We start from the raw sequence: 25,013 nt of genomic DNA, 5'->3' as shown, positions 1-25,013 counted from the left end.
CATGCGTGTTCGATATTCTAGCCAACACAGTGGTGGCATCTTTCTTACAAATCACCACATGCCCTAACCACACCATACCAACCCCAACAAGGAAAGCGGGGCCCGGCATATGCCCCGCGCGTGTCCGTAAGTAAACGTCATACTAGTATTTTCTAGACACGGCAAGCAAGACATCACGCAGTATAAAACCTGCATTGACCGCAACTTCAGTCTCGGCACAACTCAGGCTTGAGCAGAAGAACAAGTCATTACAATCCCCTAATACCTTCATATCCCAAATACCTCAATCGTCAATTGCAACCATGGGCGCCGAACCTGACACTGCGAAGCCACACTCGCATCACGCGGTTGCCAAAGACATGCCAGAGGATAAGAACAGCGACAAAGTCGCCAAGCAAGATGAATTAAGAAACAAGGCTGCCCCTGGTGTATGCGATGCTCCCCTTCACGTCTCCATAACTTACTAACCCATCTAGATCTCTTACTTTACACCTGAGCAAGAGCCCCCTGCTGGAACTGCATTGGGCATGCTCGATGGCAGTTCCAAGATCCCCAAGCTCTTCCAGCCCCTTAAGCTTCGCGGTCTCAAGATCCAGAACCGCCTCGCCCTTTCTCCTCTCTGCCAGTATTCGGCCGAAGACGGGCACCACACCAATTGGCATCTTACACACTTGGGTGGCATCATCCAGCGTGGCCCAGGGCTCACATTTGTAGAGGCAACCGCTGTCGTTCCAGAGGGCCGTATCACGCCCGAGGACAGTGGTCTATGGAAGGATTCGCAAATGGAGCCTCTCCGCAAAATTGTCGAGTTTGCGCACTCCCAGGGCCAGAAAATCGGTATCCAACTCGGTCATGCGGGACGCAAGGCTAGCACAGTGGCGCCATGGCTGAGCAAGGGTGACATTGCTACCAAGGAGATGAACGGCTGGCCGGATAATGTCTATGGGCCATCAGCCATCGCATTCAACGACAAGCACTGCACCCCCAAGGAGATGACCAAACAGGATATCGAAACATTCAAGCAGGCTTTCGTTGACGCTGTCAAGCGCGCGATCAAGATTGGCTTCGATACCATTGAGATTCACAATGCGCACGGCTACCTGTTGCACTCTTTCCTTTCTCCCGCATCCAACCAGCGTACCGACGAATACGGTGGCTCGTTCGAGAACCGCACCCGCCTGACCCTTGAGCTAGTAGACCTCACTCGCAAGACCATCCCGGAGAGCATGCCGCTTGTGCTCCGCATCAGCGCGACCGATTGGCTTGACGAAGCCGGTATCGAAGGCTGGACTGTTGACCAGACCGTCCGCCTTGCCGAGATACTAGCCGAAAGGGGTGTTGACCTGCTCGACGTCTCATCTGGTGGGCTCCACGAGAAGCAGCACATCCATGGTGGACCCGGATACCAAGAGCCATTCGCCAAGGCTGTTAAAGACAAGGTTGGCGACAAGATGGCTGTTGGAACCGTTGGTAGCATCACCGACGGCAAGCAGGCAAACGGCTACCTTGAGAATGACAACCTCGACATTGCATTCATCGGCCGCATGTTCCAAAAGAATCCTGGCTTCGTGTGGCAGTGCGCAGACGATCTTGGTGTAGAGATGCGCTGGGCGAACCAGATCCGATGGGGCTTTGGCGGACGTGGCAAGAAGTAAGTTTCTTGCTTCTTGTGTACAACATTTAGAATTGTCGTGAGCGATATGGTCATTTTTTTTTCGTTTTAATATAGTAGACTCTGGATTTAGATATGGACATACTACTCAATAGAAGTACAATGAACCTAATGCACATTTCTCCAGGGACCAAGTCATCGATAAGAAGGCATTTGCCAACGAAGGTGCATTTGAAATGAACAAGAAAGGCTGATGAGTCCAACTCCAGTACTGAAGCAGTGATAATTGACTGTTTGTTGACAATTTGTTCGCTCACGTGAAGAAACCAGACTCAGTGTCCACATGAAGTTACCTTTTTCCCAAACACCTCTTTCCAAAGCAAAAACGAATGGAAACACTGACTGGGATATCTGACTTGCCCCACGTCATTTACCTCCTTCATTCGCGCCAGCTCTTCTACTGTGAAAACAACTTCGCTTCCCTTGACCATCACCTTCTCTGGCTCTGTGTACGGGTATATTTCTGCTTGCGTACCCGGGATACGGCGATCGGCAGTGTTTGTCAGGATACCGATGAGTGTTTTGACACCCAGCACGCTCTGGATGTTGTCACCAAGCCGCGGCAAGACACCATTGAGGAGGGAGGTGATGGAGCGCGAGGTCTTTTGCACCGAGCTAATCACGACGCCGCCGGGTGCGTAGGCTAGCACGTCGCCGTAGATGTCTCCACTGCCAGTTCTTAGGTGTTGATCTTCCGTTGATGAAGCTGATAGTGCGGCTTCACCCAGCCTCTCTCCGAGATGCTGTATCCATTCTTGCGCGCCAGGCATAATGGGTGTTTCTGAACGCTCATCCACAGCATGTACACTTTCCACCATCCACCGCAATACCGCATCGCTGAGCACTTGATTCGGATAAATTGTACGCGACAGCAAGTTAGGAAGCCACCCCAACGCCTCCTCAATCCAGTTCGTCGGGCTCTGCCGCACAAACCGAAACGTCATACGACCGACATCGTAATGGGTCCCCGGAAACCATTTCTGCGTTATACTAGCCCTCGCCTCTTTCTCATCCGCCGCCGTCTCCTCGCTCGCAGACACAAGACACGGCTGGAAGATCCACAGCCTATCGTGCAAGCACGGCGCGTGATAGCAATGCTGCACCACGCTCGAGATGCTCATATCGAAAAACTCAAATGGACTCCAATCGAACCCTACGCCCGCGCTTAGTCGCGGAATCCCCAGCGCACCCACCGTATCTATAACCCCCATGAAGCGAATCGGGCGTTTAACCTGCCACACTCTATCTTCCAGCCCCTTCCAGCGCTGACATTCCTCGCTTTTAGGCGCATCAACCGGCAAACTAGAGCGATACGTGCGGAATATTTCGTAGCACAGGCGCGACACCTCTTCGTCGGTGTAGTCGGCGCGCCGCTTGATGATGCCGCAGTTGTTAATCATGCCCGCGACGCAGCGCACAGTAAACGCGCCGCGACTGAATCCGAACAACCAGATTTCGTGCTCGTCGGTGTAGTTTTCCACGATGAATTTGTACACGGCGATGCATTCTTCGCTGATGGAGGAGGCGGTGGCGCCGTCCCAGATGTACTGCATGAAGTTCTTGTTCAGGCCCACGCCTTCTTGGTAACCTGCGATGATGGCATCCGGGGCGGAGGCAGAAGAAGTCTCAGAGAGGTTCTTGTTTTTGTGCGGTTGGATGGGGTGCACGGTTGCGGCGGCTTTGTCGTCGGTTTTGTACTTGACGGTGCCGACCATGTTGGCGAGCTGCCGGATGTTGCTTGGTGGTGCGTCGTCGACGGCTGTCTCGCGGCCGACCCATGTGCCGTCACAGAAGACGGCGAGGCGTTTGGGCGGCCGATGGGAGGTTGCTGAGTCCATGGTTGTCGAGTATGAAGCCGATAATACAGTGCTTTATGTTGGTAAAATCTGGGTTTTTTTTCTGGATGGCGTTGCGATAGTCTCCTAGATATCTTCTCTTTCTGATGGCGACGACGATGTAGATGAAGAAGAAGGTAAGAAAATAAGCACCACGTCAACCTTTTGTCTCTTCCCTCAGTCTTGGTGTCCTTGAACCCTCGATCCCCCCTCCCCGTCCTTTCAGCTGACAGGCAGACACACACACACGCCTATGGGGGGGCTGAACTATGTCAGCAAGTCTCAGCCTCGCCCTGCCGTTTATACTCTAAAAACGGGGGGGCGGCTCATGAGCTAGGCAAACTAAGGGGGCGTTGTCGAATCTCACCGCGTGCGCACCCTCCCCCAATACTAAGAAAAAGGTTTGTTATGTAAGTAATACTGAAAGCTTACTTCGAGCTGAGCGTTATCGCAAGTGTTGCAAAAAGAGGAGCTGGAAATCTTAGCCGCTGAAACGGGGGGAGGTGGTGGTCCCGAGACACAGTGCGGTCCGCGCGATAACTTTTGCATCATCGTTTGATTTCTTATCATTCACGGATAAGAAGACGGGCCAGTTTTTTTGCGGGTAGCATAGACACGTATAGCGCAGACGCTGATGGAGAATAGATACGTGTATACTGGCTGACGTCATGTCTTGCATGTCAGAAAGAGGGCTAGCGGGTACCTGACAGCTGTGGTGCGTTGCACTAGGATGGGTGGCATTAACTCTGCAAATGCAATCATGTGCGTGGTGGGTTTGTTCTCGTGTTGCCAGAACTTTGAGACATATGGATTGTAGTTTTGTTGTGAGTGAGCCGAACTTCCCCCGTTGAACGTATGATGGAGTCTCGTGCCCCCTCGCCCAGCTGCGCGATCGACGCATTCAGCGACCGCAGCCGAATTCTGACATATGATGATTGTGAAAAGATAAAAAAAAGGGTATCATTATTCCATAACCTAGCGGAACGCGTGCAAAATCGCTCTCCGTTAACCAAGCACCTCCTCAAGCGCTTCCCACGCCCCCTTCTGCGCCTCCACCTTTCTCACCTGTTCCTTCCCCACACCAGCACTCCCTTCTCCCCATGCATCCCTCACCCCGTCCTTATCCTCCCCATCCACAGCCCCAAGCCCCGCAAGCACCTGCCGTACCTTCTCCCCCATTTTACGTACTCCCTCAACCTCCGCCCTCTTGCGCCGCACCTGCTCCTCCATCCGCTCAATCAGCGTCTGCCGCGCCTGATGTGGCCGATACTCATTAATCAGCGCATGCATGTTGGCCACCATAGTCATGATATCCTTTAATTTCTCATCTTTCTTCTCAGACACTGGGTCTGAGGCCACAATACCCAGAAGCGAGATGTAACTCAAAAGTATACTGCGCAGAAACCTGAAAAGATAGTTTTGTCTGTCCATCGACACGGAGTTTGATGTTGTTATTGTTGAGGAGGTTGGTAGTTGCTGAGAGGAGGTTGTGGACGAAGGGTCGCTGGGGTAGAGTTGCTCGTACTGCCAATCTTGGAATACGCCTTGCATTTTCAGCTGGTCGGCTATGTATTCCATGTTCTTCATGAAGACGTCGGTGCCTTTTGCTTTGGCGACTGTGTCGAAGACGTGGAATTCGGCGTCGTCGGCGGGGGGCTCGGGCGGGATCAGGTAGCGGAGTTCGGTGGGTAGCGCGAGGATTTGCTCGGCGGAGAGCTTTGTCCCTGGTGCGGCGCTGGAGGAGGGATCATCGTCATTGTTTTCGTGGAGTCCGGCATCTTTTTCGATTTCTTGGAGGCGGGCAAGGTTTTCTGGTGTGAAGTGCTTGTAGAAGGGTGGGGGGTCGGGGAAGAAGCTCAGGACAATGTCTTCGTCCTCGACTTGACCGGGCCGTTGAGGTTCTGCCATATTTGAGAGGGAGCGGTACACGAGCCTGATTTTGCGACTCGTGCGGAGATTTTGTGCTACACGGTTGGAATTGAGGTTTGGACTTCTAGTCCATCACCAACGCGTGCTTGCCGGACCCTTGCATGCAAGCTTGGGTAGCTCAAGCTCGGACCCCTGCTATTACCCACTTTCCCTTTCACCACACGTGCGTCGCCGGTAATAGCCGCAATGACATCGGCACAGAAAAGTTCCAACCGGGCGAATTAATAATTCACTCTGTCTATGATCGTGAAGGAATGACGAGCTTCGCTGAGCATGCCCCGCTTATCTCCGAGGCAATTTGTAGTATACACTAAGATGACGCTATAAGTGGTATTACAAATCTGCTAACTACGATATCTCTCTTAGTAAAAACCTCTATAAAATCATATCAAGCCCTGATTAGTATCGGAAGTTTTCTTTTCATATCAAATCTCATTCTAACAAATCAACCATGTCTACCCAGAAAGCAGTAGTCCACGTCTCAAAGGACGTTTCTGAGTTGAGAAACGACGTACCTCTTCCTAAGATTCCAGCCGACAATTGGCTTCTGGTCAAGACCAAAGCTGTTGCGCTGAACCCAACTGATTGGAAAAGCATCCACCATTCGCCTTCGCCAGGTGCCATTGCGGGATGCGACTTTGCCGGAGTTGTTGAAGAGGTTGGAAAAGCAGTGACTAACTACAAGGTTGGTGATCGTATTTGTGGATTTGTTCGTGGAGGTAAATTGGAATATTCCTGATCTCTGAAGAAAGGTATCACTAATCTGCCCCAGGCGATCCAGCAGACCACTCCAACGGTGCTTTCGCCGAACACATCAAGGTTAAAGATGGTATCAATCTCAAGATCCCTGACAGCATGTCTTTTGAGGATGCTGCGACCTTGGGCGTTGGGATCACTACCGTGGGCCAAGGATTGTACCAGGAGCTCGGCCTACCAATTCCGCCAGCCAAAGTGGAAGAGCCTACGCCTATCCTGATCTATGGTGCTTCTACTGCAACCGGCACGCTTGCTGTCCAGTTTGCAAAGCTCTCAGGCTATGAGGTCCTTGCCACATCCTCTCCCCGTAATTTTGATCTCCTCCGTAAGCTCGGCGCCGACCACGTCTTCGACTACAACGAGCCCAACGTCGGAGCCAAGATCCGCCAAGTAACCAACGACAAGCTCAAATTGGTCTTCGACTGCATTGCCGAAGGCAACTCTTTCGACATCACAGCTGCAGCTATCAGTTCCACTGGCGGCCACATGTCTGGACTCCTACATCCCGATGGCTACCCAAGGAGCGACGTGAAAGCAGTCTGGACGCTCGGATACACGGCGCTTGGTGAGAGGTTCAATGAGAGACTTGATGCCAAGCCAGAAGACTACGAGTTCGGTGTCAAGTTCTGGAAACGATCGCAGGAGTTGATCGAAAGCGGCAAGATCAAGACACACCCGGCTGAGGTGCGAGATGGCTTGGCTGGTGTTCCCCAGGGCTTGTTGGACTTGAAGGATGGAAAGGTTTCGGGTGTGAAACTTGTGTACAAAGTTGATTGACATGTATAGTTTGTATTTGTAGGGTTCCCGGACGATGTCTTGATGTAACGCTATATTATATGTATAAACAAGGCCCCATGATTCGTGTTCGGTTTGTTGACGATTGAATCGATTTATGTTATTTACATACTGGAACGATGACGTGGTGAATATTATGAGCTATCAGCGGCATATTATTTGCAGAGCGGCTTCGGATATAACATGAAGCGAGGTAGACATGGCAGCGGTATGGATGAGAAATGCTCCCGGGATTATCCTCAAAAGAGTACCGCCAATCAAGATCCGTTTAGCCCACACGTGCGTGGGGAAAAGCGTACTTGCATCAACCCCGCCCGTCATCGCTAACGGGTACCTATAAGTTTGCGGCTGTTGGATTTGATTTGCCCCTTCAAGTATTCTGCAGCATTGTTGCAAAGGTGAAGACGTGCAGGATATCGATGACACGCTAGACCATTTGATAGGGTGATGGCGTATTCAACTAATCAGAGTCTCATATTGCAACATGTGCAATTGCGATCAACAGGCACCGTATTTCACACTGGAAATAAGGAATCGCTGATTGGCCTGCTGCGGTGTCGTGGCCTTGTTGAATGTACGACGTGAACGTGTGGAGACTAGTGTATCGTCATACATGTCTACGAGGACTAAAGCGTGCATACAAGCATGCAAGTATCGAAGACGTCAAAGGCCAACGACGGTTTATAAACAACCTGATACCCGGCACTCTTTCAAATCATTCGGAGCAAAAAACTCCTTGAGTTCACAAGATGCTCTCGGTCCTATTTGCAGCTGTTCCATTGGCTTCGCTCGTTTGTGCATCCTTTGACGGCAACTTGAACTATGATTCGCCTTCTCGCCGCCACAATGATCTTGGAATAGATGTACCCAAGGTCGCAAAGAGAACTCTTTCCAAGCGCTCTGCTCCATTGGATCCAGCTCAGCTCAACTTCACACATGGCGTTGCCTCTGGAGATCCCTACCCTGACTCGGTCATCCTCTGGACCCGTATTGCACCATCGCTCGAACATGACAGATCAAATGTCACTGTTTCTGGCTATGTAGCACTCTACAACCATGAGACAGAAAAATACATTCAAGCTTCGCCAAATCCCATCTGCGTCGATTATCGTGTCGGTACAGACAGCGACTTCTCAACTGTTGTTGACGAAGGGCAAGCATATACCACGTCCGACATTGATTATACTGTCAAGGTTGTTCTCATACGCCATTCCCGCTAAGATGAAAGCTAATTCCGTGAAGGTTGAAGCCAAGAACTTGGAGCCGTTCACTCAATACTACTATCAATTCAGTGTCTGCGGCAGCTCCAACAAAAGTCCTCTAGGCAGAACTAAAACTAGCCCTGATCATGACGATGAAGTTTCCAAAGTTGGTCTTGCAGTCTTCTCCTGCTCCAATTGGCAGAACGGATATTTCAATGCTTATGGCAATGCTGCTAGGAAGGACCAAGTAGACTTCTTTGTAGGGCTGACCTGGCACTTCTTATGTAAACCTGGCTGATGCAAGATTCAAGGTTCATCTAGGCGATTACATATACGAGTCTACTAAAGGAAAGCTCGGCAAAGATCCTAGAGCAACAAATCCGCCACGCGAGATTGTCACACTATACGGTAAGTACCTATACTTTGCCAACTACTGATCGCATCTAATACATTTCGTAGACTACCGAGCTAGAATTGGCCAGTATCGTACGGATGATGACTTGAAGCTTGCTCACCAGAACTTTGCATGGATCCCTACATGGGATGACCATGGTATGTCAAATTACTCTATGCGTTGTACTCATCTGACCTCTTTCAAGAAATTGCCAACAACGGATACCGTGATGGATTTAGGTAAGAGACTTCAGTTTGCCTTGGAGTGTTTACTAATGCGGATAGCAACATGAATAACACCGAAGAGAGCTTCTTGAAGTACGGAGGTATCAGCGTTGATTCAAGGAAAATGAACGCTGTCCGAGCGTACTTTGAATGGATGCCGTAAGCGTCATAACCCACTGTGTTTTAATCCAACCAACAAAGAGAATAGAATCCGCCAAGTCGATCTGGATGACAACCTCCGCATATGGCGCAACTTCAAGATGGGCAAACTCTTCGACCTCATCATTCTTGATACCCGCAACTATGATCGGTCAATTACGACTCTAAACGAGAACGATGACTACATCGCAGAAATCAGAGATGATGCTAGCCGCTCGCTAATGGGCAGTCGTCAAGAAAACTGGTTTTATAACCGGCTCTCTGAGTCACATGAACGAGGCGCTACTTGGAGGATTGTTGGTAACCAGATCATCTTTTCGCGCATGAACAACAGTGCGGTCTACAGCGACTGGCTGAATGCTGATCAGTGGGATGTAAGCATCGGATTTGCACAATGACCAGGAAGCGCTGCTGACTTCGACGAGGGCTACACGGCAAACCGTAACCGTACTCTACACCATCTCTATAGTAACAAGATTCCAAACACTGCATTCTTAGCCGGTGATTCACACGCCAACTGGGTGTCTGATCTCGTTTGGCTGGACGAAACCCCATACGACCAGGCTACGGGAGAGGGTGCTATTGGAGTCGAGTTTGCTGGCACTGCTGTCTCCTCCAGCGGTTATGGCTCTGGTAGATCGATTGCAAATTCAAGCGACCGCTCTGCAGCACTTGTTCGTGACAACAGGGAGCTTCAGTGGACAGAGGGCTATTATCGAGGATACTATGAACTTTTCATCTCACCTGAAGAGCTCAACGCGCAGTACTACGGTAAGTAGTTGCCAATCTCTATTCGTCTTAATCGTCACTCTTTGCTAATCCTTTACAGGCTCTCCTTCAGTTGCTTCTCGCAACCCTTTTGACATTAGTCTCGCCAACTTTACTGTCAAGGCGGGCGCTAACCATCTGGCGAGGACTAATGGCTCGGTTGTGGCTGCGGGCGGATACGTTGAGAGCGGCGCGCTGCAGCGTGGGCCAACGACTCCAACGAATCTGACTCTGAACACTGTCACTGGCACATGGAATATTACCGGCATTGAGCAGATGTTCATCAAATATTCTTGAAAAGTAGTTGTATCTGAAAACAGGTCGATAGGTTGGCTGCAAGTACGGCGCTCCACGTGGCTTACGCCCGTCAGCACCTTAACTTCGCGATATATATTAAACATGACGAGCAACCAAGAAGAGATATTTTGTGTTCTTTTAAAATTTCCGTCATCTTAGAGCCACTACATAGAACCTATAAAGGGCGTGGGCGCACACAATTGCGCGTGAATAGGGCAAGTAAGTCTCGAGGAAGTGCACTGACCCATTTTGCAGCTCATTGGATAATAGCTACTCTACAAACAAACCAATCGTGGTGGTGATGGTGATGGTTCCATGAGTCGAGTCCGCGCAGCACTGGTAAAGAGGCGCACATCTAGCGGCGAAATACCAACTGAATGGCGCCGCCGCGAACCCCGCCCTGGACTGAATCGTCATGACGCACTTCTATCGGGTTCGGACTATAAAGTCAACCAGGACAGCGCCCCAGCAAATTACATTCAGCTCATCCCAGCCTTTCCGTCTCAGCCAAAAGTTCAGCAAACATGGCTGCCACAATGAAAGCCTGGCAGTACAATAGCACGAACGGTGGTATCGAGAAGAACCTTCGAATCAACGAATCCGCACCACTACCTTTCCTCCACGATGAACAAATCCTTGTCCAAGTCCACGCCATGGCACTGAACCCCGTCGATTACAAAGTCACTGAAGGCCCCATGCCCCTTCGACTCGTGGGATCCAATATCACTCCGGGTGCCGACTTCTGCGGTACAGTCGCAAAAGTCGGCCGAAAAGTCGACGAGTTCCAAATCGGCGAATTCGTCTTTGGTGCAAAAGTCGGCGCCCTGACCGGCGGAACCCTCGCTCAATACGTAGTCGTAGAACGAACCATGCTCGCTGTGCTACCAGAAGGCGTGAAAGTTGAGGAAGCGGCAGGCGTCGGCATCGTCGGGTTGACAGAGTAAGTTTGTGGTTTTTGTTTGCTTATTTCTAGCAAATGACGCAATGAGATACACATGAATTAACACGGACCCCGTATAGATACCAGGCACTTGTGCCAAACGTCAAGAGCGGCGACAAAGTCTTTATCAACGGCGGCTCAGGCGGAACCGGCGTCTTTGGCATTCAAATTGCTAAAGCGCTGGGCTGCCACGTTACCACCAGTTGCTCGACCCCTAACATTGAGTTTTGCAAGAGCCTTGGTGCAGATGAAGTCATAGACTACAAGACTACAGATATCGTTGAGGCGCTCTCTGCCAAAGGCCAGGTTTTTAGCACCGTGGTAGACAACGTCGGTGCGCCTGACAGCTTGTACAAAGCGTCGTCTGCTTTCCTCCTCCCTGAGGGCAAGTTCGTGCAAGTCGGGATGCAACCTAGCCTTGGTGGTACGAAGACGTTAGTTGGGAATATGCTTCTGCCGAGTTTTCTAGGTGGCGGGAAGAACTCCTTTCAGATGATTATGGCTAAGCCGTCGGCGGAGCAATTGAGGCACATGGGCAAGTGGCTTAAGCAGGGCTCGTTGAAGCCGATTGTAGATACGGTGTTTGAGTGGGAAGATGCACCCAAGGCTTTTGAGAAGCTGAAGACGGGAAGGGCGAAGGGAAAGATTGTGATTAAAGTTCCGCAAGATAGAGCGAAGGATAAGGCGGCGGATGAGTCTTCGTAGGGATGAAGAGGGTTGGGGGGATTTTGCGACTTTCTCTAATATTTTGGATTGATACAGTCAAAGTTCACCGCGCATTCTAAGGATCGTTCCTATGCGTTCATGATTTGCTGATCGATCATGTTTTCACCACTTGGTCTGGACCCCAACGATCTTAAGCGGGGACATATAGGTTATCGTCAAACTATACTAGCGTACAGCCACCAATATACGTATTGAGAAGGTCTGGTTGAAAAGCGTTTGAGACGAGCATGGGGATGAAACCCACATAGCAACAACCCCTGATGGAAGCTTGGCAACGTCCTCGCATCCCGACAAACATTACACTCAATCCCCCAGACTCTCATTTTTTTAAGCTTTTTCTTCGTCCATGGCACAATGTCTTTGTTTTCTCGGCACTTAATTCTTATCGCGTCTTCGGCTTTTTTTCTTTTGTTCATCGCCTTATCGCTAGCGACGGCTATCCAGATTCGCGGTATATCGCCCCAGATTGTACAAATCAGTTCCGCGCAGGCTGCTAAGGTTGGGGATGATGGAGATGTGGTGGCGGCCAAGGCGCTGCTGAATGGCACGGAATTTGATCGCGGAGATGTGTTCAATGGAAGCAGCATTATATCTGGATTGCCGCTTGCGTCTACTGACACTGCGGAAACACTTGTGTCTTCTACTTTGGATAAGGCTCTTCTGTCTACTGCCACAGTAAGAACGACCGTGTCCACTGTCCTTACAAAAACGCTCGGTTCTACTACTTTGACCACGACACTTGTATCCGTTACCCTGGTGAAAACGCGCGTATCCACCACTACGACGGAAGAAAGTGTACCTACTATCATGACAGAAACACAAGAAGGTATAATCGGATTCACCCCGGAACCCCAAAGCAGCGGCAGCTGGGACGCCGAAGGCGTCTTAGGCCCCAAACCCACACCTACACCATCCCGAGTCCCAGCCCCCAAACCCGCCGCTCCCCAAGCCCCGCAAATCCCCATTCTTGCCCTCACATACGCCGGTTCCGGCGGCCCCAAGCACTGCCGCGGCAAGCTCCTCAAAAAGTCATATTTCCCGCCTCCTCTGGAAAAATGGAAAAATGGAACTTGCATCAATCTGCCCGGCGAAGCGCGCTGCGGCGTGTTTTTTTCGAACAAAGGGGATAATTGCGAGGCGGCGCTTTTCAATGAGGGAGATTGCTTGAATACTACTAGCACGTATATCAATACTGTAGTTTTTATGCCCGAGGAGAGGGCTGTGGGTGCACTTTGGAAGAGTATGTGGGTGCGGTGTGGGGTTGAGGTGCCGGAGGCTAAGATGTTGGATCCGAGTATTCTTGGAGGAGCGCTGAAGAAACCGGGTGGTCATGGTTGAAAGGGGAGTCAGGATTCCCAGGATCGTGTTGTTAAGAGTTTGGGTATCGGATTCGAGAACTGGTCGTGGATGTGAATGACGTGCGTAGAATGACGCTTCGACCGTATCCTGATTACTTGATGGAACCCAAGATGCCAGAGGGATACTTCTCTACGTTTTTCCAAGACATGAGATGTTCATGTGGCACCTGGATAACAATGATAAAGTGGCCATATACACCAACAGAATTGCGGCTCTATCCATACTACGCTTCGAACTGTGGATTGTCCAAACAACGGCCTGGATTTGGCTGGCAGATGCCCATGGTGTCAGCGACCGAATCATGCTCCAATTTTCCAAGGAAAGGGCTTCAATTAAGTGCTATGGGACGACAGATGGATTGATGATGGAAAAGAATGGGTTCACGCAAGGCAGTCCATGTTCTCTATATTCACCACTGGAGCTTCACCGGGGCTTAGACTTGATACATCTTTTTCGTAAAGCATACCTATTCTGGCCTCAATGAGCTACTTTTCTTCCGTTCTAGGGCAAGGATCAACGCGGGTGTGCTCATCAGGTGGGGTTCGAAAGTGTAGAGAACATCAAACAGCACCCGTAAATAGATACCGCGGCACGTCGCTAACAACACGCACCTAAGCCACTGCGGCTCTTCGGAAAACGAGATGGTTCTACTATTAGTGACGCGTATGCCTTGCCAATGTGCGGCCCGCAGCGTCAGGCTCTTTTTCCACAGCACTGCCATTAAGGCCCCCTGCCGATCGCCCAAGTACGAGTTGAACAGCACATTACGACTGTTGCCTGATTGAAATATAAGGACGTCAATTTTCCGACACCAGCCCATAGAATTCTTAGCTTTTTCTTGAAAAAAGAGCTTTGTAAACGCCTAGGTACCCAATCGTGTCTCCCTCAACCAATCTCTACACAAATCACCCGCGCGCTCCATACTTTCGACTGTCCAGCCCAGCGAGTTCCTAGATAATTTACAACATGGCAGGTCCTATGTTGAACCTTACAGTCTTTACAAAATCAAGCTACCACGCCCTTCGTGCCATCTCGCTCGCCACCTTCCCACCCGGCTTCCTCATTCTGCTCCTCCAGGGCATCTTCTCCAAATGCGTCAATCCCGCCATCGGTATCGTTCCCTTATTCTTCTCTTCGGCTTACTCCGCCTTACTACTTGCGAATGAGAAGAAGTGCGGATGCCAAGCTAGTGGATTAACTGGAACACCGATCCATTTGGTTTTTGACCTGCTACTTGGCGTCGGGCTGCTAGTGTGCCTGATCTTGTAAGAAGCGACTCCCTCTAATCGAGAGGCTTTGACTGACTATGGCGTTTCCAGAGATTGGATATTCATTCCGGACGGGTGGGCTGACAGGAGCCTAGTTATGCTAGGCACGTATGGGACTAATTTTCTCATCTGCAATTTGTATGTGATTTGGGATGATTTTAACTTCGGATCGAAGGGAGACTAACAGAATCTAGTTTGATACACCTTTACTTCGTTTTGACGCAGATCCTCGAAGCGCTCCAGCCTGGTACCTATTATCCGACTTCATGCCCGCAGTGTCAGGGTAGATCTTTTTCGGTTGGAAAGTACAAACTCAACGCGGATTTATTAAGTGGTTATGCACCTCTGCTGGATGGAGAGGGTAGGCCCAATAACAGTGCAGGAGAAGCGGTAGTGGATGAGGGCGAGTCTGCAGTGTGAATGGATATACTTAATCGGCGAAGCTAGGTGACTTCGATCGAACGAAAGAAGGCTATGGTAATGAATACACGTGGCGATATATCAAGTACATTCGAATCGATGCTTCAGAATCTGAACCATCTTCACAGCACGGATTGCAGGTTTAGGGTCTCCTCGGTATGGATACCAGTCATTGCACAAATATTGTTTGGGTCAAGAATTCTCTTAGTTATGTTCTTGGAGATTCAAGTATCGGTAGGTCTCCGATTACTGTTGTTGACAATCTCGACTGATTTGCTAACAGGTCGAGGCCGAACTCCTTAGTCTGCATGCTCTTTCTGATTGGATGTCTCGATAGCACGTCGGCTTGTACAAATTATTGCGATTTGGGGTGGTACTGCTTACTCGAATAGTATATTGGAAAGGTAACAACAAATACCGCGACAAATTTTCTCTATTCTCTTTTACGGAACGTCGGTAAACACTTTGCACTTACCGCAAGCGGTGTCACGACGCCCAGCCCGGATAGCCAGCTGCGGGCCGCGGGATCTCCATATTAAGCAGTTGCTAGCCAAAATTCTTTTTCCACGTCAACAGGACAATCTGCCCCTCATTCCTTCACTTGCACACAGCCACCCGTACACAAAGGAGGAAACACACAGCAAACAATCACCACCAATGACAGGAATGCTTTTACGGCTACTATCCACGAGACGGCGCCAAAGTTATCAACTAGCCAGGCGGGGGGCAAGTAACCTGACCCCATCAAACAGCCAAGCCTGTTTATCACGTCGTGACATGCATTCCTGTAAGAGCCAAATCTTACATCTAATCTAGTCCAAACGACACAGTTCGCTTCCAGCATCTCGATCGCTCTCTTTACATACAGAGTCCTTTTTCAAAGCTTGGTGTGGCAACGCGAAGATGCCTGATTGGACGATACATGTGCACCGTGTTAACACATGCTTCAAGGTGGTCAGACGAAGGTAGCGGGAAAACTGCTTTTTCTTACCAGGATGAATTTTAAGTAAAGACAACAGGATTGATAAACCAGCTGCGCCATTCCTAAGCCACCTGCCCGCTTGGTTTTACTCGCAATGGAACGTATCACAGATCTGGCAATACTTACAAATAGAGTCGGTGTCTACGTGCGAAGGCCGTTTTCTCCAGATCTCACCATGCGTCTTGAGTTCATTTAGTCGTCGGTTGTCTGACATCTGTGGCCATGAGGAGTCTCCACATATTCACACTCATTGCCCTCAACACAAGTGCTGTCGCAACAATTACCCATGGTATTTTTGAAACAGCTGATTTCAACGTTCCGAAAGCACTTATTGACAACGGCTTCAATGTGTCCTCCATACTAGGGCTATCCAGCTTAGTCAAACGGTCTCCGCTGGAAGGCTGCTCGATCGCCGTGAGTTAATCCTCATATGTTGTATTAGATGTTGGCTAACACTATCGACAGTGCGATTCATTGAAGTTCGTTGTTGGAGACTGGAAGCTATCACAAGAAGCGCCGAAAACGTATTGGTCACAGCAGCAGCTCAGTGTAAAGCCCCGTTGCACGTTCATTCCAACAGCAGCCTTGGAGGTGTCGACTCTATTTTTGCTTTCACGCTTGATACAGTATCCATTTTCCGTCAAAAGTGGGGGACATGCTGCGTTTCCTGCATCGAATATTGAGGGTGGTATTACAGTCGATCTGGTGGAATTGAACAAGCTCGTGCTATCCGCTGATAACAAAACTGTCGCTGTCGGTCCCGGAAACCGCTGGAAAAAGGTCTACGACTACCCCACTCCCTACAATCTCGCAATGGTTGGTGGACACGTAAGTCACTCAACATATCAGCTAATCACGTGATTGATAACCTCAACAGGCTTCGACGGTTGGAATCGGTGGTCTCACGCTCGGCGGTGGCATCAGTCACCACACTAACAAGTATGGCCTCGCATGCGACAATATCGCATCGTACGAGATGGTTTCTGCATCTGGAGCCATTATTGCCTTCGGCGAATAAACGTACCCTGACCTATACTGGGCTCTCTGAGGCGGCGGTAATAACTTTGGTATTATTACAACCTTCAATTATGAAATCTTTCCCTAAGGTCTCATGTTTTCTAGCACACGCCAATACAACGCCACCCACATCCCCGCACTATTTGACGCTTTTGGAAACACGGTTCAGGACGCCGAGGTGGATACAAAGGCTGCGCACTTTGTCGCCGTCGCGTACAATTCGGGATACAGGACTGCATCGGCAGAGTACGAATACTTTGAACCGGTTGACGTGTCGAATCCACCGGCCATTCTCAACGACTATCTTTCGATCCCTGCTCTTAATGAAGCCACCAAGGATACCATATTGGCCGAGATTACGTTGGGGCTGACTGAGAGCATGCCGGCTGGCTTACGCACAACGATGTAGTCGCAATCGTTCAAAGTCAATACGGAGCTAATGAAATGGATGAGTAACCACTTTTTCAAAATCGTCCCTAAGTTTCCCGGTGGCGGCGCCCCCTCGATCGCCTTCCAAGCTTTTACTTAAGCCCGTGCTGAGGGTTATGCAGAGGAAGGGCGGCAATGCGCTGGGTCTGCGCCCAGACGGTGGACCCTTCTTCAACGTCCTGCTCTACCTGGCCTGGACGGACGAGAAGGACGACAAGACCATATACGAGACGGAACAGGACTTTCTGGACGCGTCGACAGCAAAAGCCAAGCAGCTGGGTGCATACAACGATTACATGTACATGGCGTACAGCAGCCCCTACCAGCCCGTTATATCCGGCTACGGAGCTGACAGCGTGGCAAGACTAAACAAGGTCTCGAGCAAGTACGATCCCAAGGGTGTGTTCCAGACGTTGCAACCAACATCGTTCAAACTCAATGGGGAAGCCCCATTTGGCGCCGTCGTCGCCATATAAGCATAAGTGGGGTTGGGGTATGTGATTCGTTTGCTTTGCAGTACGACATCGATGTTTCGATCGCGGCCGGGCACGATAGCGTAACACGCTCCCCACCCCCCTTCAAACAAGTCATGTATCATGCAGGTGTGTCCAGTTTCCACTGTATTTATACATATGTACTACATACATATGTACGTATGCGGGCGGCCCATATCATTATCAGCAATCATATTGCCAGCGCAGTGGACATTTCACTATCTCTCCAAGCTAACAACATGTACGCCATTTTTTTCCCCGTCCGGCCCACCCTGCTTCTCCACCCCCTTGCTTCCCTACGCGCCACGCGCTGCCCGTGATTGCCCAGAAGGCCATATCCTCTTTCTCCTCTCGTCTTACTCTGCATACGCGAATCCTTGCTCTGGATACATTATCATGCAGCCAAAGTATCTCCACCCCGCTCTAGACTTTGCTGTTTGCGTTGTCTCACGCGCATATATAATACATATGTACATGGAAAGTGGACATGGGAGGGGGGACGAATATTGTACAATGTACTTATAATCCAATACAATGGTACTGGTCACTTTTTTTCTGCCGTTTTACTAATGTAACCCAAGACATTTTGGACATAAACCCCACCCCTAGGGCCACTGTCCTGCTATGCGCTGGTTCGAGATTTAGAGTTCGTTGGATATGCACTTTACCATGCGGGTGAAGGGGAGAGGGGGGGGGAGGCGAGGCGAGGGGAGTGACCGGAAGGGCAAGGTGGGAATGACACGTACATAGATAGCAGTACCGATGTACTCTAGTCTGGCAAAGATGAGGAGATGGTGGTGGAAGGTGGCAGTGGTGGTGGAAGTGGAGAAGCGGTGAAGCAGGGCTTGTTGCTGAGTCAGTTGCCACTGGGGTGCATAAATGTGACATGTACATATATGGAGATGTGCAAGATGGTATGCATATGTCGCATAAGGTGAACACCTCGTTCAGTGTAGCCTTTTTGGTTCGTTGTCTGTCTGGCTGGCCTGAGGTGTGAAGTCGTGGGTGGCTGTGCTGTTATGTCTCATGTGTGCATAACATACATGAGAGAAAAAGAATGCATGTTCGCTAGGAAATTCTCCGAATCATATGGCGCTAAGCCAGTGAGTATAGTATTGTGGTGTAGGGTAAAAAAAAAAGGTCTATATTTTTTTTGGTGATTGTAAAAGGTAGAAAACAGAACAAAAAAGCTAAAGTAATAATCCGGATATTTTTCGCTAGTCGCTCGTCGCTATGCATGGTTGCAATTGAATGCTTTATCGCTCTTTCTAGAATGTGACGTTGGGAATCCCAGTAACAGGCTTTACAAGAAACAGAAAAAAACAGTTAGCAAGAACGCCTGATTTTCCGACCCTCCATATGTGCAAGTTGGTTATCTATCATTAATGTCGTAGCAATTCAATTGTTGCTTGTCTTCTTTCCATCTTCTTTAGTGTCGATTTATTTCAGACGTGCGTGGGGCATGTGGTGATTGTCTTCATTGTAGGGTGCATCCGGTTCACTGGGAGTTTCCAGATGTGCCGCCATTGAGAAGGTGCAGTGTCTCAGTATGTGTTGGCGTGACACTCGTTCAAGCTTCGTTTGTCGGGCTTGCAGGGTTGGAGCAGTTAGGCGTCTCGGGAGCAGAGTAAGTCTGGGTGATGGGCTCGCAGATGTTGCGATGCGTCTTCCAGTCCGACTTTTGGCAGTTGCGGTCGCAGTAGTATGCTGCCTTGCAGCGAGAGCATCGGCGTCGTGCGTACTGACCAGAGCATGTGGTGCAAGCTATCATGTGTTAGTAAATTGTTGCTGGTACAAGGGTGATATAGTCATGTCGTGATGTTAGGCCTCAAAAGCGGCCCCAATGTGAGTGGGTAAAGTGGAGCACCACATGGGCGCTAATGCAGTGCAGCGAATCAAATCGGGCACCTGCGTCCCACCCATATGGAAATTGGAGATTGAAGATATAACAACTTACGTTTGCTGGTCAGCGCGCCGTTGAGACTTTCGGTGCTGGCCATGGGGCGCAGAGAGCGGAAGAGGTCCGCGCGGTTGAACGCTGGTGGAGGGGAGGTTGAGTTTGAAACCGATTGCGGTGTGAGAGAGCCGTTGGACGTGCTTCTTGGAATGTCTGCAAGAAAATGTTAATATTAATATGAAATGAAATCGCTAAAGTGTGCGAAGATATCTGGCAGGAAAACATACCACCCATTGCACTGTCTCGTCTTTCCAACATGGGGTTTCTGGTGTTCACCGCTCCATTGCCTTCGCCAAGACTGTGCGTAAACACGTTCAAACAGACGCTTCGTGGCGGCATTTCCTTGCTCTTTTTGGGGAATGTTTCTTCTTTTCCGGGACAGTTGGGTTGGGTTTGAAGGGATTTCAGGAGAAGAAGGGAATACTGGTATTTCAAGCAAATCTGTCGCTGCTGAAAGTTTCGGTGAAAAGCGGTGTGAGGTGTGAGAGCACAGATCGCAAACTAGCCCAGGAACAGGCTAAGGCTTACCGAGCGCTGAAACGCGCGGTCAGGTGTCTCAGCCTTGAGTGATTCGATTTGGACGTATGAACTTCGAGAATGTAAATTTGCGCTGCTTTTTCTCGCAAAAGAGCGTGGTTGTTGAGGTGCTAAGGGCTTCGGAGGCGTTGTGCCATATTGTAAGTCGCGCGCACTCTGGGACCCGCGATTGGGGGATCTGCAAAACAAATCTCCGAGTGCGTAGCATGTCGATTGCAATGGGGGTTGCAGCAACGTGATGCAACTGGAAAAGGAAACGGTGAGACCGCCAGATTGTGGGGTAGTCAGCCGCTGACCGACCTCGTGGCAACTGGGCCCATACGGGTAAGCACAGCTGAAAATACATTCAGTGTTCGCCGCCAGTTCGACAGTGACAGTACAACGACAACGACAACGACAACGACAGCTTTGCGACCGAAATCTCCTGTCGCAGCCATCGCAGTGTCATGACTAAACAAGGCGTGCTATTGGGCTGCTGGTAAACTTACAACCCCGCATCGCCCTAGGCAGCGCCGGCAAAAGGCCCCCCAACCATAGTTAGGGGGATGTAGCGGTTTGCGGTCAACGGTGAGCGATGACTCCTGATGTTGGGTGTTTGCAGTAGATGAGTAGCTTGGCTGATGGCCAAGTAACCGGTGAACAAAAGGAGCTCCGCAGCTTACATATGTTGAAGAACAGCGGGATGCGCAGGTGAACGTAATCAGGGAAGGCAAACAGAAGACTTCAACAGGTACCAAGTGCACGGGTGGCGCCACAACCGCTGATGTAGAAACTTGGACCTACACCTAGTGAAGGAAGGGATGGTGGTGGTGGGCGGACATGGCGCGTCATGTGATGTGGTTTGGAAAAAAGGGCACTTGGTTCTACACTACTTGCTAGCCCCTGGGTTTGCTGATTAATCAAACCAGGCGCAATTGACTATGCAATTGGCAATGTACGTAGGTGTACATAGCAAAGGGCGAATAGACCCGTCAAGATCAGATGGTTCGCAGTTCAGCTGGGATTGCGCAGTTGCTGCCTAGCCATTGCGCAACCTTGATAGGGCTGCCTGCTCGGAAGGCTGCAGATCTGCCTGGTGGACCACATGACGATGCAACATCTGGGGAAAGTTGGAGAAGGCATTATCCTGAGGGGCTTGGCCGGGACAACGGCTCGGAAACGGCGTGCTAAGTACACAGCCTCGAATATCAGTCCATTGACCTGGAGTTTGGAAGTCTTGGTCCACTCTAGGGCGTATGGCTGCAGTAAGGAGGCTCTGCTGGCGCCACACTGTGGCGTCATTCTCGGGAGCCGGATATGAAGGGTCATCAGCAGGCATGCATCCAAGATGTGGGCGAAGGTGTTTACAGAGCAAAAGGGCTAGTGGATGGAGGAAAGCAAGTCACGATGGCATTTTGCATTGTAGATTAGCTGCATTGTGTGGCTGCGCAGTGGTTCGCATGGACCGCAGTTCGCTAGCATGCATCTGTCAACGGGTATTGTGGGTGGATGGCTGCGCTAAGAGGCTTGCAACGCCAGCTAGGAGCTCGTATAGAGAGTGGTCGTTTGAAGAGATTGGCCAGAGTCGAGATGGGAGGGACGGGTGCTGCGAGGGCTGCGCCTCATGTACGGGGCGAGCCGAAGAGCAACGAGAAGACGGAGTCACAGGGCGAAGCAGACGAACTACGCCCGTGCCAAATTGGGCAGCTTTTGACTGTTAGGAGTCACGGATGGCAGAATTGTGCGGGCGAGTGTGTGAGAAGGGAGTGTGAATTGAAAGTGGGAGTGATTGGACGAGAAGGGCCAGAGGAATTTTTACTGTTTCGTGTCGCTGACGGAGACAAGTGACAGGCAGAGTCCTTAGGTGCCACGTCCGGATGGGCCGGCGGGCGAACTGCTCTGGCTCTGCCAGCAGGCCGGGAGGTCGGGAGTGAGCAGAGAGGCCCAATTGTGTACGACTGTGGGGCAGCAAAAATCCGGTGAGACAAGACCAGCAAGGCCACAGGCGCCATAGGCTGCGTAGCGCCATGCACGTCGCTGTCGCCCGCCGGCAGCTGTGGCATGGCAGGGTGCGCTGATGACTCCCTTCAGGACACGCAGCAGTGGCTCCATCTCTGGGCGCCCTTGAGCGGCTCTGGTGGTACGTCGAGAAGGGCACTGCGGGAGCCACGCCTGCTTTTTTCCCCTTTGCTTGCACTGTCGTGGCTGGTGATGAGCCGGCGGCTCGAGGTACGGTGCCGCCGTCCGGTGTGTGAAAACCAGCACCGCGGGGACATGAGGCCACCATGGCAGAGGCCAGCTCGGCCCAACTGCGCAGCGCGGAGCGAGGGCTGGATGTACGCATCATCATACTTGCACATGTTGACTTTTTGCACAAAACCAAACAGCCACAGCTGGAAGGTATGCGTTGAGACGCAGGCCGGCTAAGGTGCAGCAACTGTGGCTGTGGCTGTGATTGTGCCCCGGCAGTCAGCTATCTGAGCACTAGACCCGAATGGGCGTGACGGCAGTGGCTGGTGCCTCAAGAAACAGGCTGCGACGGGGTCTGCAAGCCATGGGGCGCAGCTGTCACACCCGTCACTACCATGCCCGACTGCTACACTTACACCACCACGGCCACCACCCACTGTCCAAAAACAGCAATCGACGAGCCTCTGTCCAAACGGCTGCGCCTGTCTGCCCTGCTCGCCGCAACACGTTTCAGGAGATGGTGCAGCGGCTGTTGATGCCCTCGCTGACCCCCTTTGCTCGCAGCAGCCACGCACAGCGACTAGGCCGCCAGTCAGAGCGCCGGCTGGCCGTAACATTTCACTTTCTCTAACGTCGGCCCAAAACACGTTTCTAGCTGCAGTTCCCAAGAAATCACAGGCACAGTCGTCATCTTCGCACCCAAGCAGATGTGCAGTCACCGCCCTCACTAGCGCGCCATGGGCCCTGGTCGCTGCTGCTGCTAATACCACCCCTGTCCGATGGGCGCAGGCACCCCGGCTAGTCTCAGGCTTCCACCCACACCCAAGGTATGCGTCTACTGCGAGCGAGGGTAGACATATAATTCCATGCCGCCCGCACCCACCATGGCTCCTCATACCAAACCTACTACCAACAACCCACCCGCACTCTGATCCGTTCAGCTGTCTACCATCTGTACTCGCCAGCCGAGTCTACCACGCCAACAACACAACACTGAGATACCATTGTCGCTCTCGCCCGAGAGTGACTTCATCGCTACCATATCGTACCTTGGCACAAACGTCACCACGGCTACCCCAAGGTCCATACTCAAGAAGCCGCCAACATCTTCCCCGGAAATGCCGTCTGCACGCACAAACATGCCTACGGCCGTCCACGCAAAGCCCGCCGTGGCCAAGAAGGAACGCGTGGTTGGCTTCTATGAAGACCCCGTCATCTCATTCTGCCGTCCTGTAAACACTTCCGAGAGCTGGGCTGCCTACCACTTTGAGATGCACGCCAGGAAGTGTGCTCACTGCCACAACGCCTACGAAGTCCACCGCAACCACGAGCGTCTCTGTGATGTCGGCCACGGCCTGGCCCAGGATGTCGCCCGCTACATCTACCACAAGTCTGGAGCCACCTACTCCACAGTGGAGGAGAACAACAAGCTTGTCCGCGTTGAGATCCCAGCCGGTTACGTTGAAGTCTGCAGCCTCCTCAAGGCCATTGAGCGTAGCCTCCGCCACCGATCACGCAGGCCCTTTGTCTCCATGGACCGCAGCTACTACGTCGCTCCCCGATCATCACCACCACCTGCCTCCCCCCCACGACGAAGCAACACTGTCAAGGTCGAGCAAGAGCCCAAGATTAAGTCCGCCCGACCACGAACCGACGACATTGTTGACTGGCCTCAACACACCGTCACCACCACCACCACCAAGGCAAAGCGTCCATTGTCTGAGATCAGCAACACCCCAAACGCCAAGCGCGGTTCCCTCTACGAAGAGGACCTGGCCAAGCAACGCCGCAACGCAAAGCACTACGCTGTTGAAGTCCGCGAGCCAACCAACCGGGACATCCGCGAGCAGCGCTCGTCTGGCTACTACCGATGAATGATGACCTAAGCATTCTCTTTGCGCTTTACGAAATACGATCTCATGATTGATACGACTTATCACGCCATCAGTCTCTTACTAAGAGCCTAGCGCCCGCCGCTACGTGCTCTACTTCCATGTGTGTGTGAGACGGGCGGAAGCTGCAAAAGCTCCGCGGCAGTCCGCACTACCACCACAGACCGATTCCTCATGTTTTTGCACGCCTTGTTTTTGCGTTGCTTACACACATGCTGGCTGGGACGGCGAGGGAGGAGTGGAATGTACCATCGGGGGGAAGATGCCTCCACCTTTACGGTGTTGAGGGTAATGGATTTTAATGCAGGGGGGGTTGATGGACCCTGGAGTGATGCGATGGAAACGCCTAGATGACGCTGAAGGGCGGGGCTTAGGGACTTTGACACATGTACTATTTTAGATAGCTATTAATGGAACAACATTGTTCGACACTTGACATGATTTCTTGCCATTCTGAGGTGATTTTTGCCACGGACTACTAAGGATAGTACAGATGATGAATGAGACGGCCTTGGGGGCATTGAGTGCATCGTGGAGGGATTGCAGGGTGGAGCTGGCCCGCAGCGAAATGGCAGAATGTGCGTGCCATGGGGAGATTACGCTGCACCAAGCAACCATCTACTGAGACCCTCGACACACTCAAACATGGGCAACTGGCACGCTATCACGTCCACTACACCTCGGCAGCTCCCTCTGTACGTAGGCGAAGGCTGTTTCCTTTGCTTCGACTCACACATGGCCAATGGCACAACGACACCCCTAGTCTTATCGCTACCCATGCTACTATCATGT

The 25,013-nt window shown here is 51.2% G+C and overlaps 12 protein-coding genes across 12 annotated transcripts; 8 read left to right on the top strand and 4 right to left on the bottom strand.

The window, feature by feature from the left end:
• The first annotated feature begins 165 nt into the window (after nt 1–165).
• On the top strand, nt 166–1,965 carry COCSADRAFT_37056 (uncharacterized protein). The gene is made up of 2 exons (XM_007701666.1): nt 166–428; nt 477–1,965. Exons 1-2 carry the CDS (start codon nt 303–305, stop codon nt 1,653–1,655), a joined length of 1,305 nt encoding a protein of 434 aa, XP_007699856.1. The 5' UTR covers nt 166–302; the 3' UTR covers nt 1,656–1,965.
• On the bottom strand, nt 1,945–3,510 carry COCSADRAFT_90456 (uncharacterized protein; the record flags this gene model as incomplete). Its single annotated transcript, XM_007702058.1, has 1 exon — nt 1,945–3,510. One exon carries the CDS (start codon nt 3,508–3,510, stop codon nt 1,945–1,947), a length of 1,566 nt encoding a protein of 521 aa, XP_007700248.1.
• A 950-nt stretch (nt 3,511–4,460) lies between these two features.
• On the bottom strand, nt 4,461–5,507 carry COCSADRAFT_37054 (uncharacterized protein). Its single transcript, XM_007701665.1, has one exon. It carries the CDS (start codon nt 5,413–5,415, stop codon nt 4,513–4,515), a length of 903 nt encoding a protein of 300 aa, XP_007699855.1. The 5' UTR covers nt 5,416–5,507; the 3' UTR covers nt 4,461–4,512.
• Nucleotides 5,508–5,815: 308 nt separating this feature from the next.
• On the top strand, nt 5,816–7,064 carry COCSADRAFT_117887 (uncharacterized protein). The gene is made up of 2 exons (XM_007702057.1): nt 5,816–6,155; nt 6,209–7,064. The coding sequence occupies exons 1-2, from the start codon at nt 5,888–5,890 to the stop codon at nt 6,967–6,969; spliced, it is 1,029 nt and encodes a 342-aa protein (XP_007700247.1). The 5' UTR covers nt 5,816–5,887; the 3' UTR covers nt 6,970–7,064.
• A 672-nt stretch (nt 7,065–7,736) lies between these two features.
• Nucleotides 7,737–11,904, top strand: COCSADRAFT_199855 (uncharacterized protein; the record flags this gene model as incomplete). Its single annotated transcript, XM_007702056.1, has 11 exons — nt 7,737–8,180; nt 8,230–8,448; nt 8,501–8,597; nt 8,649–8,741; nt 8,789–8,822; nt 8,868–8,966; nt 9,016–9,340; nt 9,392–9,737; nt 9,796–10,012; nt 10,591–10,971; nt 11,052–11,904. The coding sequence occupies 11 exons, from the start codon at nt 7,737–7,739 to the stop codon at nt 11,674–11,676; spliced, it is 2,880 nt and encodes a 959-aa protein (XP_007700246.1). The 3' UTR covers nt 11,677–11,904.
• A 144-nt stretch (nt 11,905–12,048) lies between these two features.
• COCSADRAFT_143007 (uncharacterized protein) lies at nt 12,049–13,080 on the top strand (the record flags this gene model as incomplete). The annotated part of the gene is made up of 2 exons (XM_007702055.1): nt 12,049–12,305; nt 12,492–13,080. 2 exons carry the CDS (start codon nt 12,052–12,054, stop codon nt 13,033–13,035), a joined length of 798 nt encoding a protein of 265 aa, XP_007700245.1. The 3' UTR covers nt 13,036–13,080.
• Nucleotides 13,081–13,121: 41 nt separating this feature from the next.
• On the top strand, nt 13,122–13,781 carry COCSADRAFT_325587 (uncharacterized protein). The gene has a single exon (XM_007702054.1). It carries the CDS (start codon nt 13,208–13,210, stop codon nt 13,538–13,540), a length of 333 nt encoding a protein of 110 aa, XP_007700244.1. The 5' UTR covers nt 13,122–13,207; the 3' UTR covers nt 13,541–13,781.
• A 241-nt stretch (nt 13,782–14,022) lies between these two features.
• On the top strand, nt 14,023–14,744 carry COCSADRAFT_171536 (uncharacterized protein; the record flags this gene model as incomplete). Its single annotated transcript, XM_007702053.1, has 3 exons — nt 14,023–14,321; nt 14,376–14,462; nt 14,519–14,744. 3 exons carry the CDS (start codon nt 14,023–14,025, stop codon nt 14,742–14,744), a joined length of 612 nt encoding a protein of 203 aa, XP_007700243.1.
• A 1,204-nt stretch (nt 14,745–15,948) lies between these two features.
• On the top strand, nt 15,949–17,648 carry COCSADRAFT_26614 (uncharacterized protein; the record flags this gene model as incomplete). The annotated part of the gene is made up of 5 exons (XM_007701538.1): nt 15,949–16,140; nt 16,192–16,554; nt 16,604–16,695; nt 16,849–17,148; nt 17,225–17,648. The coding sequence occupies 5 exons, from the start codon at nt 15,949–15,951 to the stop codon at nt 17,646–17,648; spliced, it is 1,371 nt and encodes a 456-aa protein (XP_007699728.1).
• A 1,588-nt stretch (nt 17,649–19,236) lies between these two features.
• COCSADRAFT_89468 (uncharacterized protein) lies at nt 19,237–19,881 on the bottom strand (the record flags this gene model as incomplete). The annotated part of the gene is made up of 3 exons (XM_007702052.1): nt 19,237–19,430; nt 19,624–19,776; nt 19,851–19,881. 3 exons carry the CDS (start codon nt 19,879–19,881, stop codon nt 19,237–19,239), a joined length of 378 nt encoding a protein of 125 aa, XP_007700242.1.
• Nucleotides 19,882–20,070: 189 nt separating this feature from the next.
• On the bottom strand, nt 20,071–20,609 carry COCSADRAFT_325578 (uncharacterized protein). The gene has a single exon (XM_007702051.1). It carries the CDS (start codon nt 20,504–20,506, stop codon nt 20,180–20,182), a length of 327 nt encoding a protein of 108 aa, XP_007700241.1. The 5' UTR covers nt 20,507–20,609; the 3' UTR covers nt 20,071–20,179.
• A 2,612-nt stretch (nt 20,610–23,221) lies between these two features.
• Nucleotides 23,222–24,658, top strand: COCSADRAFT_37048 (uncharacterized protein). Its single transcript, XM_007701664.1, has one exon. It carries the CDS (start codon nt 23,469–23,471, stop codon nt 24,201–24,203), a length of 735 nt encoding a protein of 244 aa, XP_007699854.1. The 5' UTR covers nt 23,222–23,468; the 3' UTR covers nt 24,204–24,658.
• Nucleotides 24,659–25,013: the final 355 nt, after the last annotated feature.

Source organism: Bipolaris sorokiniana (genome assembly GCF_000338995.1).
Source record: "Bipolaris sorokiniana ND90Pr unplaced genomic scaffold COCSAscaffold_7, whole genome shotgun sequence".
In the NCBI taxonomy this organism is placed as follows: domain Eukaryota; kingdom Fungi; phylum Ascomycota; class Dothideomycetes; order Pleosporales; family Pleosporaceae; genus Bipolaris; species Bipolaris sorokiniana.
The sequence above is the reverse complement of the archived record's forward strand: the minus strand, read 5'-3'. Positions and strand labels throughout refer to the sequence as shown.